The sequence below is a fragment of the Chaetomium globosum genome, genomic scaffold, assembly GCF_000143365.1.
Source record: "Chaetomium globosum CBS 148.51 scaffold_8 genomic scaffold, whole genome shotgun sequence".
Classification (NCBI taxonomy): Eukaryota; Fungi; Ascomycota; class Sordariomycetes; order Sordariales; family Chaetomiaceae; genus Chaetomium; species Chaetomium globosum.
Genome location: NT_165983.1, coordinates 245716 through 260285, shown reverse-complemented (window position 1 = coordinate 260285; position 14570 = coordinate 245716). Strand labels below are relative to the sequence as shown.

General features: G+C 58.4%; 3 protein-coding genes across 3 annotated transcripts; 2 read left to right on the top strand and 1 right to left on the bottom strand.

The window, feature by feature from the left end:
- Window positions 1–134: 134 nt before the first annotated feature.
- Window positions 135–3140, top strand: CHGG_10790 (uncharacterized protein; the record flags this gene model as incomplete). Its single annotated transcript, XM_001226056.1, has 5 exons — window positions 135–281; window positions 343–1661; window positions 1833–2172; window positions 2399–2537; window positions 2773–3140. 5 exons carry the CDS (start codon window positions 135–137, stop codon window positions 3138–3140), a joined length of 2313 nt encoding a protein of 770 aa, XP_001226057.1.
- Window positions 3141–5664: 2524 nt separating this feature from the next.
- CHGG_10789 (uncharacterized protein) lies at window positions 5665–6732 on the top strand (the record flags this gene model as incomplete). The annotated part of the gene is made up of 1 exon (XM_001226055.1): window positions 5665–6732. The coding sequence occupies one exon, from the start codon at window positions 5665–5667 to the stop codon at window positions 6730–6732; it is 1068 nt and encodes a 355-aa protein (XP_001226056.1).
- A 426-nt stretch (window positions 6733–7158) lies between these two features.
- Window positions 7159–12681, bottom strand: CHGG_10788 (uncharacterized protein; the record flags this gene model as incomplete). The annotated part of the gene is made up of 6 exons (XM_001226054.1): window positions 7159–7515; window positions 7576–9276; window positions 10264–10350; window positions 10439–10747; window positions 10856–11824; window positions 11875–12681. The coding sequence occupies 6 exons, from the start codon at window positions 12679–12681 to the stop codon at window positions 7159–7161; spliced, it is 4230 nt and encodes a 1409-aa protein (XP_001226055.1).
- Window positions 12682–14570: the final 1889 nt, after the last annotated feature.

The following is a 14570-nucleotide window of genomic DNA, read 5'->3' as shown; positions in this document are numbered from 1 at the left end:
AGTGGGCGGGCGCTTCAACACCCACCCGTGGGCGGCCAACCCTCCGCCGTCATCGTGCCGCCCGGAGGCGGCCTTGCCACAAACACCTTCGAGGGCACGCTCGGAGACCCATCCCCGACCTACGACGCGGCCCAATGCGCCGGACGTCACGGCCCAACTACCCCAAGGAGCAGTGGATAAACGACCAGGATGCGACGCTCATGTGGAAGTACTTCACCCAACTCGTCGTGCGTGCCGACGACGGACCCCGCGACGGCCTGCACGCCGGGCTACTACGGCACGTACGTGATCCGGGCGAAAGAGAAGGCGCACATCAAGGCCGGCGTCGACTTTGCGCGCGAGAACAACCTGCGCCTGATCGTGCGCAACACGGGCCACGACTTCATGGGCCGCAGCACGGGCTGGGGCGCGCTGGTCATCAACACGCACAGCTTCCAGGACGTCGAGTTCACCAAGAGCTGGGCCGGCGGGTCGTGTGGCTACAAGGGCAGTGCGGTCACCGTCGGTGCTGGTGTGCAGGGGCGTGCGCTGCTCCGGCAAGCCGTCGCGCAGGATCCCCCGGTCACGGTGGTGACTGGCGAGTGTCCGACCGTGGGCATCGCGGGCGGTTTTGTTCAGGGAGGTGGCCACGGTCCGTTGACCACCATCTTCGGCTTCGCCGCGGACAATGCCCTGTCGTTTGATGTCATCACAGCCGAAGGCGAGTTCGTGACGGCAAACGCGAAGACGAATCCCGAGCTCTTTTGGGGGCTCAAGGGCGGCGGTCCCGGTTCCTACGGTGTTGTCGTGTCGGCGTCCTTCAAGACTTTTCCCGAGCACCAATCGGCGGGCGCGACGCTGTACATCAACTCGACGCTCACGAACGATACTGAGCTGTTCTGGGAGGGCGTGCGCATCTTCCACAGCCACGCGAACTACTTTGTTGACAACGGCTTGTATGTGTATTTCTCAGTCGGCCCCGGCAGCCTGCGTGTGCGTCCCTTTGTGGCCTACAACCAGACGGCTGCGGAGCTCGAAGCCGTGCTGGCGCCCCTGAAGTCCGATCTCAGCGCAGCGGGCGTACCCTTCTACAGCGCCCCGACAAACCAGTACGCCACCTTCTTCGACCTGTATCTGGACTTATTCGAGGACGAGACGGCTGGCCCGCCGACGCTCACGAGCGGGTGGACGTTTGGGCGCACCGATATCGAGGACAACAACGACGGCATCATCGAGGCCTTCAAGACGGCGCTCAGCCCGCGCGCCGATCTGGTCAACCAGGGGTACATGGTCGGCCACCTGTTCGGTGCGGGCCACGCCTCCCAGCCCGCGGGCATCAGCGCCACGAACCCGAGGTTCCGCGACTCATCCGACCTCCTTCTCTACCTCATTCCTCTCCCCGAAGACGCGACGCTGGAGCAGAAGGCGGATATCCAGGATCTGCTGACCAACACGGTGGATCGGGCCATGAAGGACGCGGCGCCGAACGGGTGTGCGTATGTGAACGAGGCAGATCCATACCAGGAGGATTGGCAGAATCACTTCTGGGGACCGACCGTGTACCCGAAGCTGCAGAGCCTGAAGGAGACATGGGACCCGAACGGCGTCTTCTATGCTCTGTCGACGCCTGGGACGGAGCAGTGGGACGTTATTGAGTACGGGACCCGGCTGTGCAAGCGGTTGTAGGCGGGTCGAGTCTCGGTCTCTTTTTTTCCTTTTAGCAAATCATGTTCATAGCTGTCATTAAGTCTTGATTCCCTCTTCCAACCCAGCTGGCTGTTCTGATCGTGACCCACGCCCACCCGGTGACGCCCCATCTTGCCCCGAACGCCACGGATCCTCGGCAACTGGAGCGGCGGAGTTCTGCACGGTGCCGTTCTTCTTCCCCCCGGCGCGGGCCTCGGCCGACGCGGTGCTGCTCAAGTCGCTGGACAGCATGATGAAGCTCTTATCGGCGTGGCTGGGAAGCAAGGCAGAGAAAAGCGCACGGCGTCGAGAGGCTGCCTTGGACGGCCTCGCAGTCGTGTTGGCCCTGTCTTCTTGCCCGAAATTGTCGTCGTCGCCCGTGAGGCTCAGCCGCTCGCTGAATCGAGGTGCGACTCGGTTGAAGAGGGGGCGGAAGGTGACAATGGACGCGCAGAAGATGCCCACGTTGGGTTCTATCACGCCGTACAAGGCGCTGCCGACCTTGTCGTACGTGCCGTCCTTGGTTTGGCTGGACTCGACGACTGTAAGGAGACGGAGGATAGAGAAGATACAAGCCCTGTCTGTAGCGTTAGAAAGGTGATGTATTGGGGTTAGTAAACAACCGGTTGGGGGTGGTGACGCACATTCCGCCGAAGGAGAGGACGAGGAGGATTAGGAACTTTTGTGCCCAGGGAAGGGTCAGGTGTCGAAGAATGAACAACGGAGCGATTAGGACGAGGAAGTCCATGGCGATGGTCATGCCAAGCTGAGCATAATACACCGTGGTTCGATTCAAGCAAACGGCGCCCTCGACGTTAGAATCCCACAAGGCGTGAAAAGGCCTGCAAAGGGAGAGGTGAATGCCGACCATGGTGAGTGACTGGATCACGAGGATGGCGATAAGGACGTAACAGATCGTCCTTTCGAACCGCATGACGCTGATCCGGACATACTGGAGCAGGATAGAAAGCTTGAGGGCCATGTGGGTGAGGATGTAGAAGATGATGCCGCCGATGCCGACCTTGGCCTGCTCGACGACCTCCCAATCCCTAACATCGTCAAGGTGTCTCCCGAATCCATAGATAACAGCTTTGATGGTCAGAATAGAGCCGAAGGCGAAAGCGAAGACCAAGGAGTCGAGGACGGGGGATGATCCGGCCTCCACATCCGAGAGGGCCCAGAAAGCCCAGAGGGCCGAGACGAAAAGGAAAGCTTGCTTGCTTACAGGCACCCATGAAACCGGACATGGCGATGGAGCATGCCATGGCGCAAACAATGCAATAATCCTCGAAAAAGCGCACTCCTACTATAACCCGTCGTGTGTACATCCGCAGAGCGACTGTGATGGCCGCGATGATGGGCGACAGGATGATGGCCGCAGCCACTCCGTTAGCGCGGGAATCGTCGCGTCCCATTTCAAAAACCAGACCTCTCCAGCAACCCGAGCCTGGAGAGAACCAACCCCCCTTGAGTGATACCTTGGCGGAAATCGGCCTCTCAGCCAGGTATCTGCGTGCGCGCGGGCGACAAGAAAAAAAAAAAGATTGTCGATGGTTGCATCTGGTGGTTTAAAATTTCGATCGGTTCATGGCGATGGAAGGCACGCCCGGCATCTTGTGTCAACCTAGTTGAGTGCGCAGTCGTCCATGCACATGAACACTCATCGGGCGATATTGGTCTGAAACTCAAGGGGGGGTTCGCATTCAAAAGAAACAAAAACCAAAAAAAGATGAGTGGCGCCCCCCTCGCTCCTGACCTGCATGCATGAGACACCATGATCGGGGGATTTTCGCTTGCGTTCCGCGGGCGTTCTTGGATGCTGCCCCCCTGTAAATGGCAGTCTGAAATCGATACCCAAACCCAATCAAAATTTAATGCGCGCCCCTTTTTGCGGGGACCGGTGAGTGCTTCCTGACCTCTCTTACGAAGCACTCAGCGTTGAGCGCCCGCCATTTGTTGATCCAAGCTTCGGTTCTGTTGCCTCGGAACCTCGGAACCTTGCCCCAGTCCGGGCACCTCAAAAAGTCCGGGAAACCCGCCGGGGTTATTTGAAGCTCTCCCCAACCCAATAACGCCTCTCAAGCCCACACCTCACTCGGAGTCACTGCATGTCGTATCCCATCGACGACGGCTATCCTCCAAACTCCTATCCTAGTTTCGTCCAGATTGGCCCCCCTCCTCCTCCGACGGAAATCGAGGGGACCACTGCCGACTGTTTCTTGGAGCACTCAATGCCCAAGTTGCGGATTACCGACTGCACTTGGTTGAAGTCTTGTCTCGAGTCAACCCAGACAGCTCCTATCAGCGCTTCCACCGTCGATGCGAGAGTGACGCGAGAAGCTTCTGCTCCTTTCTGAGATTTATTTTTTATGATGAACCTGTCGAGATCCAGTTGCTTCGCGATGGCCTCGAGTGACTTGTTCGATCCAATGTCGGCGAGCAGAAAGCTGCTCTCATCTGCTTCACTTAGTGCACGCTCTGTTGGAAAGGGAAGCGGTAGTAATGTGCTTGCCCGTCCCAGTGCCCTCCGCATACGATCGGACTCCAACATCTAAGCGGATGAGAGCGTCCCCGACCAAGGCAAGTGGTTTGTTCCCATGTGCGTTCTGGGGCGTGACTGACGGCCCCCCTCCGCGTGTTAAAGTGGCCTCGTCCAGGAGCAGAGGGTTGGAGAAGCGGTACCCCAGGATCTCTTGAAGCTCAGTGTGGTGAGGCGTACTTGGAGTCTCCCTCTCCGTTGAGAAGTTGACAAAGAAGCGAAGGCGTGTGCCTTGAAAGTGGTCAGCCACACGTATTTCGACTTAAAAAATATCCAAATGAAACGAGCTCGTGACGATGGCATCTTTCCAACAGGGGTATCAAACTGGATCTAAGGTCGAACATGGCGGATGGCTAATTGAGGGGTGCAACATGTAAACACACAAAGTTATAAAAAATTTAAAATGCATACCGTGGCTGCTCCTTCTCGACGTAAATGCAGTTGCATGGCTGACTGCCGCCATGGAACCGGTCCGGAAAGATGCGAATGCCATGGCGCCGTTGCTGGCAAGTGTCTTGGAAGTTCCAAGCTGGAGCGGGAGTATTCGCGCTGAAAAATGTGCCCAGGCTTCAAACGGAAATTAAGGCCACGGATTGGTTCTCTCGAAGCCGGCAGCAGCCTCCTCAGATGAGACCAAGTCCGCATTCTAGCCAAAAAAAGTAAAGTCCATTAACTCGGTCTTTTGTTTGATCTAATTTGCTTGGATTTCTTTGCTTCTTCTTTTTGTTGATTTTCTCCATTTTTTCTCTTTTGGTTCCATGTCTCGCCTTTTGCGTTCGGCCGTTTTTTAGCCAGAGGGTGAGTGTCTTGGGGCTAGTTTTGCTACGATGGAAAAGAAACGCATCGTCTCCATTCAGTGAGAGTGCATGGTCAACCCTGTCCGGTATCCGTTGAATAAAGCTCCGAGGATAGCTCCCGAAGGGTCCCGAGCTCCCCCACGTTCCCGTCTCGTGCAGCTGTGCCCCGCAACCCCCACGAATATCACCGGGAGGGAGAAAAGAAATCATCTGCTCTCCGATCCGCCAAGACCAAAACAATCACGAGATTTGCACTCGCCACCATACCAACCCCCTCAATCACAATCGTCGCGCTTCCCGCCGGCGGGACAGCGTATTGAGCACGACTCAACTGCCAGTCAGGCCATAAACAATACACAAAATCTTGCTTTCAACGATACAGAAAAATCATCACCTCCCGATTTTCACATCAGAACGAACTGATTTTGAGCAAACACAACATCAAAACACCAAACTCTCACTCACGCAAAACACCAAAACAACAACAACAACAACACCATCACCACGACCTCCATGCTCAGCGCCTCATCCTCGACTGTACTCGGACCCTCACAGCAGCCATGTAGGGGTTAGTGCGACCCGCGCGGCTGGACGAGCGAATGGGCGCATCGCCTCCTGTACGAGACGGTCATCTGCGATCCCTTGTTCCGCCTCTTCTCCTGCATGACCGTCGAGCTTTGGACCCATCAGGAAGCTGTGACGTTCAGCGTAATGAGGTGCGTGACGGGGGGATTGTTGACAGTGTCACGGCTGGGGCCCGCGAGGGTGGGGAGTCGGGATGGAAATGGGAATGGGGTAGTGGTGAGGTGGTTGAGGGAGCCGGTTTGGGGGTGGGTGGTGTGGGTGTTGATGGGGGGGCCGGTGGCGGGCGCGGTGGTGTGGCAGGCGGGGTGGGTGCCGGTGTTTTTGTGGTTGGGGAGGAGGGTGGTGATGGGCGGGACGGGAGGCGGTGGGGGGTTGTTGTCTGCTGCTGCGGCTGCTGCTGGGGGGAGGGATGGGGCGGTGGTGGTGAGGGGGATGCGCCATGTGAGGGTGCGCGCGGAAGGGGTGGCGGTGCCGGTTGCGGTGGAGGTGGGGTTTGTGGTGCCCGGGGTGCTGGTGCTGGTGCTGGACTCGGCGGTGGCCGTGGGCGTGTGGTTGTTGTTTCCCGTGTGGGTGTCGCTGGTGCGGCGGACAGTGCGCGCGCTGGTGGTGCGGGTGCTGGGCCGGGAACGGTGGGGGGGGAGCGCGCACCTGGAAAAGAGTCGCGCGGCGGTCGTGGGCGTGTACGCCGTGCCGGTGCTCTGCTCCGTGCTGGCGCACGCCTATCTCATCTGGGCGCTGACGCAGCCCGACGACCGCCGCGAGATGACGCGCTCGATCCTCGAGGCCATGATGATCGACACATTCTTTTTCGGCCTGACAATCCTTTACTGGGTTTTTGTCGAGGCTGGGTGGCGGACGGCCTTGCTCATGGTGGGGACATCCGTTGTACTGGGTCCGGGGGCGGGGATCTGCGTTGCCTGGGTCTATCGGGAGCGGGTGGTCGATCTGGATCGGAAGCGTGACGGTGGTGGCGGTCGGGTCCCGGAGGCCGAGCGAAGACGCGGATCCGACCGAGGAAACCCCGCTGTTGCGGTGAGGCAGAGAAACACGGTACGGGCAAGGGTTACAAGAGCGGGAAGCAAGCGCGGGATAAGCAAGACGAGCAGGACCAGCAACACAAAGCAGCGGCCGAAGCATGTTCTATAATGTCTAAACGATGTACACGAGATTTGAGATCCCGTCACGATTAATGTAATGCTGACAGCGAAGCGACGCCCCTCGTGACCTTTTGCCTTTTGTGTCGTTGATCGTTGCCCTCTCCAACACCCCAGTCCGTGGCCCCCAACCACAAAACGCCACCAAGCAAGCCCCGATATGCACCCCACGCGCACGTGGTATGGCGACATGAACACCCCAGATGGTGCCACGGGGCCCCGAAACTATTTAAACAAGAAAAATCCCACCAGACAAGGCTGAGCGCATGTGGGGAGGGAACTCGCAGCGCAGCATCACGAGATCTCACTGGTCGGAAACTGCCCGATGTCCGGCCAGCCCGTGAATGATGCCCACGAATCCATTCCAAAGAACTCGGGACCGAAATTGAGCCCGTCGGGCAGCTCTTCAAAGGCATTGCTACCACTCGTCACGGCGCTGGCCTGAGATGGCGCAACACCGGCCGTGCCGCCGTGCACCGCCGATTCGAGCAGCCATGGGCAGGCTCAGCGCCGCCATGGGGCTTATTGACGAGGGCGGCGGCATTTGGAGGGACCCTATGCTCGGTTGGGACCCCGGGGTCGGGTTCGGGGTCGGAGCCATGAGATGGATGCGATTGGCGGCCGCCGCCGTTTGGTCTGTTATTGGAGCCGGGGCTTGCGGTGCCAAATACGGTGTCCCCGTGCCGGGCCCCAGGCTGCGGGTGCGGCCCATGGAACCGGGCGGTACTTCCGGCAGGAACAGGCCGTTGGCAATAAGCCGCTCAATATCCGCTTGCTGTGTCGCCGTCAGTGAGTGCCCACTCGCTCACGCAACCGCGCAGTGGAGAAAACTTACAATGCTGGCAGACGCTTGCCCAGGGGTGGACTGGCGCGCAGCGCGAAGGCAGACGCCGGCCAGCTCCTGGACGCGTTCTTGCGTGAAGCCCAAGCCAAATTCGCCGTTATCTGTTTGTAATCCGTGATACAGCACCCTGGAGCAGTGGAACGCGCACCCGGTGAGGTCTAAATCAGCCACCGGGGGCGTGGTGCTTGTGCTGCTCAGGCTCAGCAGCTGCGACATCATGTCGGCCATCCGCCGGGCGTGCTCGTAGCAGCTCCGGCGGCACTGCATCACAAAGTGAGAATCTAGCTGCTGCAAGGCAGCCGGGGCAAGTGCCTCCTTCAACCCTGGGAGAAAGAGGCGGTACAGGTCAAGATGACACTGTCTCCACAGCATATGCGTGGTGATAAATATGTTAAGTCGGGTGGAATAGCTCCGCAACCGGAAGTTGGCCTCGTTCTCGCGGAACGAGACCGGCAGCCTCGCCTCGAACACCTCGAGTTCCGCAGCGAGCTCGGCCAGCTGGCCCGGCAGCATGGCTAGCGCGTCCGCAGACGGGGAAGCGGCCGCTCGTGACGTGCACTGCAGGATACGCGTGCGCATCCAGTACAAGCGGATATGCAACGCCATGAGGCCAAGCACGTCTGGCAGTGGCGGCACAATACCGGTTGCGGGGTCGGGGTCCGGCGGCCGGAGCGGTTCTGTGGGGTCGGGCAGGTCAAAGTCAAAGTTGCGCTCGTTGCACGGGAGCTGTAGCTGGATCTGGCGCTCGGCATCGAACCAGATGGCAACGTCGGCCTGGCCTGTCGCGATGGACGCGTCGATCATGTAGATGGCCCACATCAGGCGACGGCGGGCTTCCCGCGCGAGGAAGCAGAGCTCCGTGTTCTCTTGGTACAGACGCAGAGCGGTGGCGAACCGGCTGGCGATGGCGTGGAGCATGAAGGCGCTGGAGAAGCGCTTGGAGAGGATGCGATGCTTGATGGCCAGCACCAGCGCCTGCAGACGGGAGATGGTGGGCTTTTCGAGGCCGGCCAGGCACAGAGAGACGGCCTCTTCGACGCATCGGTTGCCGTAGTCGACCATCCCCGGACCGAGATCGGTCAGGAGCGAGGTGATGCCGACGACGGAGAGGACGAGGGCACGGTCTAGCGACCCGGCGTGGTAGAGCTCCATCAGGGAGGGCCGGTGCAGGAAGGAAAACATGGCGACGTGGTAGATATGGCGGAAAAAGTTGTCAAAAGCCTTCATGGCTAGGGCCTCGTCGGGCTCAGTCGGGTCGACGTTGGCCGTGGCAGGGCTGGCGTTGCTGCTGGAGGTGGCGTAGTCATTGGGTGCGCCCTGGCCCGGGGGCGCATCGATATCCATCCCGGAGCTGGGAGACGGGGCCGCGGCGGGGTTCGGCAGCGGCAGCGGGAGGGAGCGCTTGCCAGGTCTGTAGACGCACTCGAGACGCTGGGCCCGGCAGCGATCACAGCTAGGCATGGAGCCGCTACACCTAGCCTTCCTGGCATGGCAGTTCTGACAGGCCTGGCGCACGCGGCGGCGCGGCACCGAGATGGCGGTGCCGTTCCCCTCGCCCTGGACGACCTCGACGCCGACATTCTCATCGTAGGAACAGCTGAAGCCGAGACGGTCACAGTTGGTGCAAATACCGCGTCGACCGTCACACCGGACCTTGCGCGCACGACACGTGACGCAGGTGTTTGTCCGTTTCTGGGGTCGGGGTGAGGTACTCATGGATGGGCGGTTCCCGGGAATGGACAATGCCTGTGTCAAAGGTGGCTGCTGCTGCTGCTGCTGCTGCACTGTGCTGGCGCGCGGCCCGGTGTGTCATCGGCTGCGATCACCGCCGACAATTGTGTCACGGTTCGTTCCCGAATTGACCTGAGCTCCAGCTCGATCTCGCAGTCGGTTTCTGGTTGAATGCGCGGGCGGGTCTGGTTCCCGGATTGCTGCAAACATTTCGCTATCGCCAGAAAAAGGGGAGGTTTGTTCAGCCTGTCGTTTGTTCGGATTTGCCGATGTCAGTTGCTGAGTGGTTATGCAGATCTCTCCGACGCCGCCCGCGTTGTTGCAGGTGCCTTTAGCCACTGGAGCCACTCAACTTTGGCCTTGCGGGTTGTGGGGTTCAAGGTTAGGAAGGTCGTTGAGAACGGAAGGCGGGAGAGGAACCCTGGGAAGAAGAGAATTGGAAACCCTTGAGACTCTATCAGCCTATCAACTTGCCCAGTGGCCTGCGCGGCCTGGCCGTTAGCAGCCGGGAACGTGGTGGGCCCGCTTGCTGGCAACCACCGCGGACTGGTCTCCCGTTCTCTTCCAAGCCTCTTGGCGGTGGAGCGGGCCTCGCAACCGCGCTCCTGCGGCGACATTTCAACAAACGGGATTGGAACAATCACATGACGCACAGATGCCGAGCACATACCGGCATGACTCCATGACTCCATGGTAAGCAGCAAGAAACACACAGGGAAAAGGATCTTTTATTCTCTACTTTGTACTCCAGCAAGTCTCAGAAAGTAGGCACCTGGTAGTCAGCATTACAAGCAAAGCCGTGAACCGTACACCAAAACAGCAAAAACCAGCAAGCAGACAGAGTATCTGAAATGCCAAACTCCCTCCCATCCCGAACACCATACACCCCCGGGTCGCGTAACCTACCCGCTGTTACATGCGAACCCGCAGCAGATACCGCAGGCGAACCTGCTTGACGTCGTAGCAAATGTACTCGTTGTAGTACAAACCGGCACCCGGCACATTGGTGGCTCCCGGCAACACCGACGTGTCAGGCTGTAAAACATTCGTTAGCGGGCTGCTTGGTGACACCAAAATCGGCGAATTCTGCAGGCTAGAGACACAGCCTCAAACACGCACTTACCATTTTCACACCTGCCAAGTTGGGGTGGACACAGCTGGCATCCTTCCACTTGCTGGGACCGGTGGAGCCCTGGCCCCAGGTCGACACCATGCCTTTCTTCTCGGCATCCTCGCCCGCAGTGTACGAGGCGTTGACCAGCTCCTGCATGGGATCACCCAGCTCAGCTTCGCAGAGCAGGAGAAGCGCGGTACCGCCCGAAATATACGAGCAGCAATAGTTGGCCGACTTGGACGCCATGTCGGCCAGGTAGATACCCTTGCCGAACATGTAACCAGATACTGGTGCTTCTGGCGGCGCGATGCGAAGTCCCTAAAGCGGTTCCCACGTTAGCCATGTCATTTCTTTTTGAAGCCGAGGGGGGTGGCCGGGAAACCGTGGTGAAGGTCCAAGATAAAACAAAACGCCATCTCAACGTACCTGGCTGAGAATACCACCAAAGTTGGTGCAGCGCGAACCGTGCCACAGCAAGCGGCGGTTCTGGTTCATCTTTCCAAACTTGCTGTCGTCGAACCGCTCGAACTCGCCTTGGCGCTCAATGCGGAAGATGGCCTCGACAGCATAGTGGTGTCCGTGCGTGGCGCCGCGGCTCTCGACCAAGTAGTTCTTGAGTTGAGTGAACTCGTTGCCGCTAGGGTCGAGGGGCGTCATCTCCTTCATATTAAGGCCCTGGAACTGCTTGTCAAGAGCATGAATCTCGTCCTCGGAAGCCTTGTCCACCTTCATGATGAGCGCAGCGTCCTTCATGTCACTTAGGCTTTCCAGAAGTTCTATTTCCGACTTAAGCATGGCCTGGGAGCCGATAACTGGAGGGCGGTTGCGACCAAAGGCGTGGGGGATCAACGAGTAGAAGGTGTTTGAGAGCTGCTCGACCGCCGAACCGTACGCCATGCCGTAAGTTGTTTGAGCACTAGTGGGGTCGTCGATGAGGGCGGAAAGGTCCTTCAATGTTTGGAAACCACGTGTGATGGTTGCCTTGCTGAGTTTCCCGAGCGGTAGCTTCTTGGCATCATAGTTGAGGGAGGACATGGCGGCATTGAAATATTGTTGGTTGAAGATCAGGCCCATGAGCTGCTGCACAGCAGGCTCGAGTTTCGACTCGGGCGCTTTCCGGTCACTCGACTTCTTGCCTGCCGCCGCTGCGTCGTCCGCCTCCTCCTCGTCGTCCGAATCGTCGTCATAGTTTCTCTCGACGAAGGCGTATTTCCCCGGTTTTGGGTCCTTGCTGCGATCCGCCCAAGACAGCGTCGATTTGTCTTTAAACTTCTTCTCAAACTGTCGCATCGCCTCGTCCAAAAGGCCCGTGGCTGCAACCGCAGTCTGACCGCGTTCTCCAACACGGCCCCATCGCGTCCAGGTCCGGCAGATCCCATTGGGGTCTACCAAAAGCTACTCTTGCGTTAGATAAGTCCTCGGACAGGGTGGCTTGTGGATCTTACCTGAATGCGATAGAACTTGTTGTTGTTGTTCGACGCATTTGTCTGGTTCAACGACGCATCGTAAATGACTCCGGCATCGTCGATGTAAACCTTGGAGGTGGTGAACGGGCAGCCTTCATCGAGAGGGATCAGTAGGGTTTTGCTCTTGGCTATTTGGCCTTTGCCCATAGCTTTCTCGGCCTTGGCTGGCTTCTTCTTCTTCTCCTCCTCCTCCTCCTCCTCCTTTACCTCGGTGTCAGCGGCATCATTCGCGTCCGGCATGTCGACATCATCGTCCGCCTCCGTCTTGACAGCGGCCGCCTTGCGCCCTCTCGTTCGCTTGGGCTTCGGCGCAGGCTCGGTATCTGAGACATTATCCACAACAGGGGAAGGGGCACGCTTCCGCGTTCTCGTGCTTGTTTTAGCCGTACCGCTGGCCTGAGATGACGCCGCGGGCACCGCCTTCGATGCATCGGGCTGAGTGGATTCGTCATCGTCCTGGGCCGTGGCCCCAGGAACGTAACTATCCTCAGACTCCTTGGCACCGTTTTGCTCGCAGGCCGAGAGCCAGTCTAAGCCGACGATGTGGATGTCGAGTGACTTTGCTTTGGTGACCTTGGGGGATGGCTTTTTGTAGTCGCTCTCGGTTGCCACGAGGTGCGTGGCATCGCCAGTCACGCTGGTGGCCAAGGTTGCGCCGAGCGCCTCGACTCTGGCCTTGATGGTTGCGTGTGTTGCGCCGGGGAAGGTGCCGCTCAGGACGATCGTGCATCCTTCCAAGGCCGGTTTGGCCGGTGCGGCGGCCTTCTTTCCCCGCTTCGGTGGCATCTTGCTCGGGTTGTGGTAATTTGGGGTGGGTCTCGTACTGGAATGGAGTAAGGGGGTTGTTCGTTCAAGGTCAATTGGCTGTCTCGCACAATCGGGAATGTCCCAGACTTATAAGAAGGCACACGAACCTTGAACAGAGAAAATATTGCCAACAGTGGGCGTGCAATTGGGAGGAATTGAGAATGCTGAGACGAAATATTGCTCAGGAAAGTGCGGTTCTTGACCACGTAAATAAGCCCCCAAACAACTTTGTCCAATTCAGGAGCGCGCCGTGTCGAACAGGCAACAGCGGGTCCTAGCGAGATCAGAGCACCGCGAAATCACGGGACCCCAGCGACACCAGCAGGCAACCAGGCGCGAGTCCCACAAAATGTTAGGCAGCTCGACGCCTGCCTCCACCACTTCGAATAAAAAAACGAAATTTCCCGGCAAAGCCACGTGGGACTCGCCAAGCTGGCCCTTCTAGTATCAACAACTCTCAATTCTGCAAGTCTGCAAACCATCAGGCGCCAAAGCCGACCCAGCCTCCTTTCTTTCGAGGGAGAGCCGCTTCCCTTGTGAAACAATTGTCCCACCGTACCGGTGCGCTTTCTCTTTCCCGAAATCTTCAAGCTGGGGTTTTCGCAGCGACCCAAGCTCCATATGCCCACCACCACACCGAGACATGTATCGTGTTGTTCAAGGAAACTTCACTCTTAAGCGTTGTCTTTTCTAAATCCTGGGCAACTCCGCGGGGCACCTGAGTCCGGCTTTTACTTGGAAAACACACGACGTCTTCCCATCCCATAGGTACATAAGCCAAAGCCCGCCCTTGTCAACTTACCCCTCCGAGTCTCGTCCCAATATTTGGCGATGGGATAACCGTCGACACGGACGTCGTACCACCCACCATCATGAATCACCCAACTACGAGCGAGAGACTTGATAGGAAAACGTCCCCGTTGCAGACGGAGATGCCCGGGGCAGCGCGGTATTAACTTCTGGAATTGGGCATGTCCGGTGCCAAAGCCCGCTCGGTCAACATTAAGGCCGGCCTAGGAACGCCATTCCGGATGACGACCACGGGGATATGGCTCCCAGGTGGCGGTGGTAGGGAGTCCTTGGAAACACCCGCAGCCTTTTCACGCCTTTCACGCCTTTTACGCCTGCTGGAAGAGGACCCCCTTTTGCGGCATCACTCGACCAAATCGTCATGCCAGGCGAGTTTTCGAGTCCACCACGGGTTAAAGGCCCTTCAGAGCTTCATTGCCGAGGAAGACTTTCCGTGATACATGGGCAGGAGCACCATTCACGCTTGGTGCTCCGTTCTCATGAAACTGTCAGACCCGCATCATTCTGGCATAATGAAACTGAAGAGATTAGGTATGTCGGAGGGCACTTGACAACCGCCAAACTCACAACGAGGATGATCCCACCACATGCCCATTTGTTCGGGACAGTGCAGCCTGATCCCCAAACACAGTCGCGGCGGTAGGCCGTTCTTGGCATCGAGAAGCCGCCTCGGTATGAGCCGGATACAAGAATAAGGCGAGGGTTCCTAGCAAAGACGGTTGAAAGACGCCGCTATGGGAGCGAAACCGATTCGGGGTCGCATCCAGAAAGAGCCCCCGCCGTCGGGAATGTTCTAATTTGGTCAAGTTGCGCTTGGTGCATGCATCGGGGCTGCATCTGCATGTTGAGGCAAGATCCTGTTTCCCTGCTCAGCTGTTTCAGCCAGATGCAATCACCGAAGAGTGCGCTTCCTCGCGTCAATCGGGGATGGCTGTGGAGATCGAGCGATCCTGAGTTCTCTGTGGTATTGGGGGCTTCAGACCTCTCGCCGATTTGATGGATGCTCGAACCCCGCCACGATCATGCGACAAGCTGCGCAACCTGCATATTTTCGGATT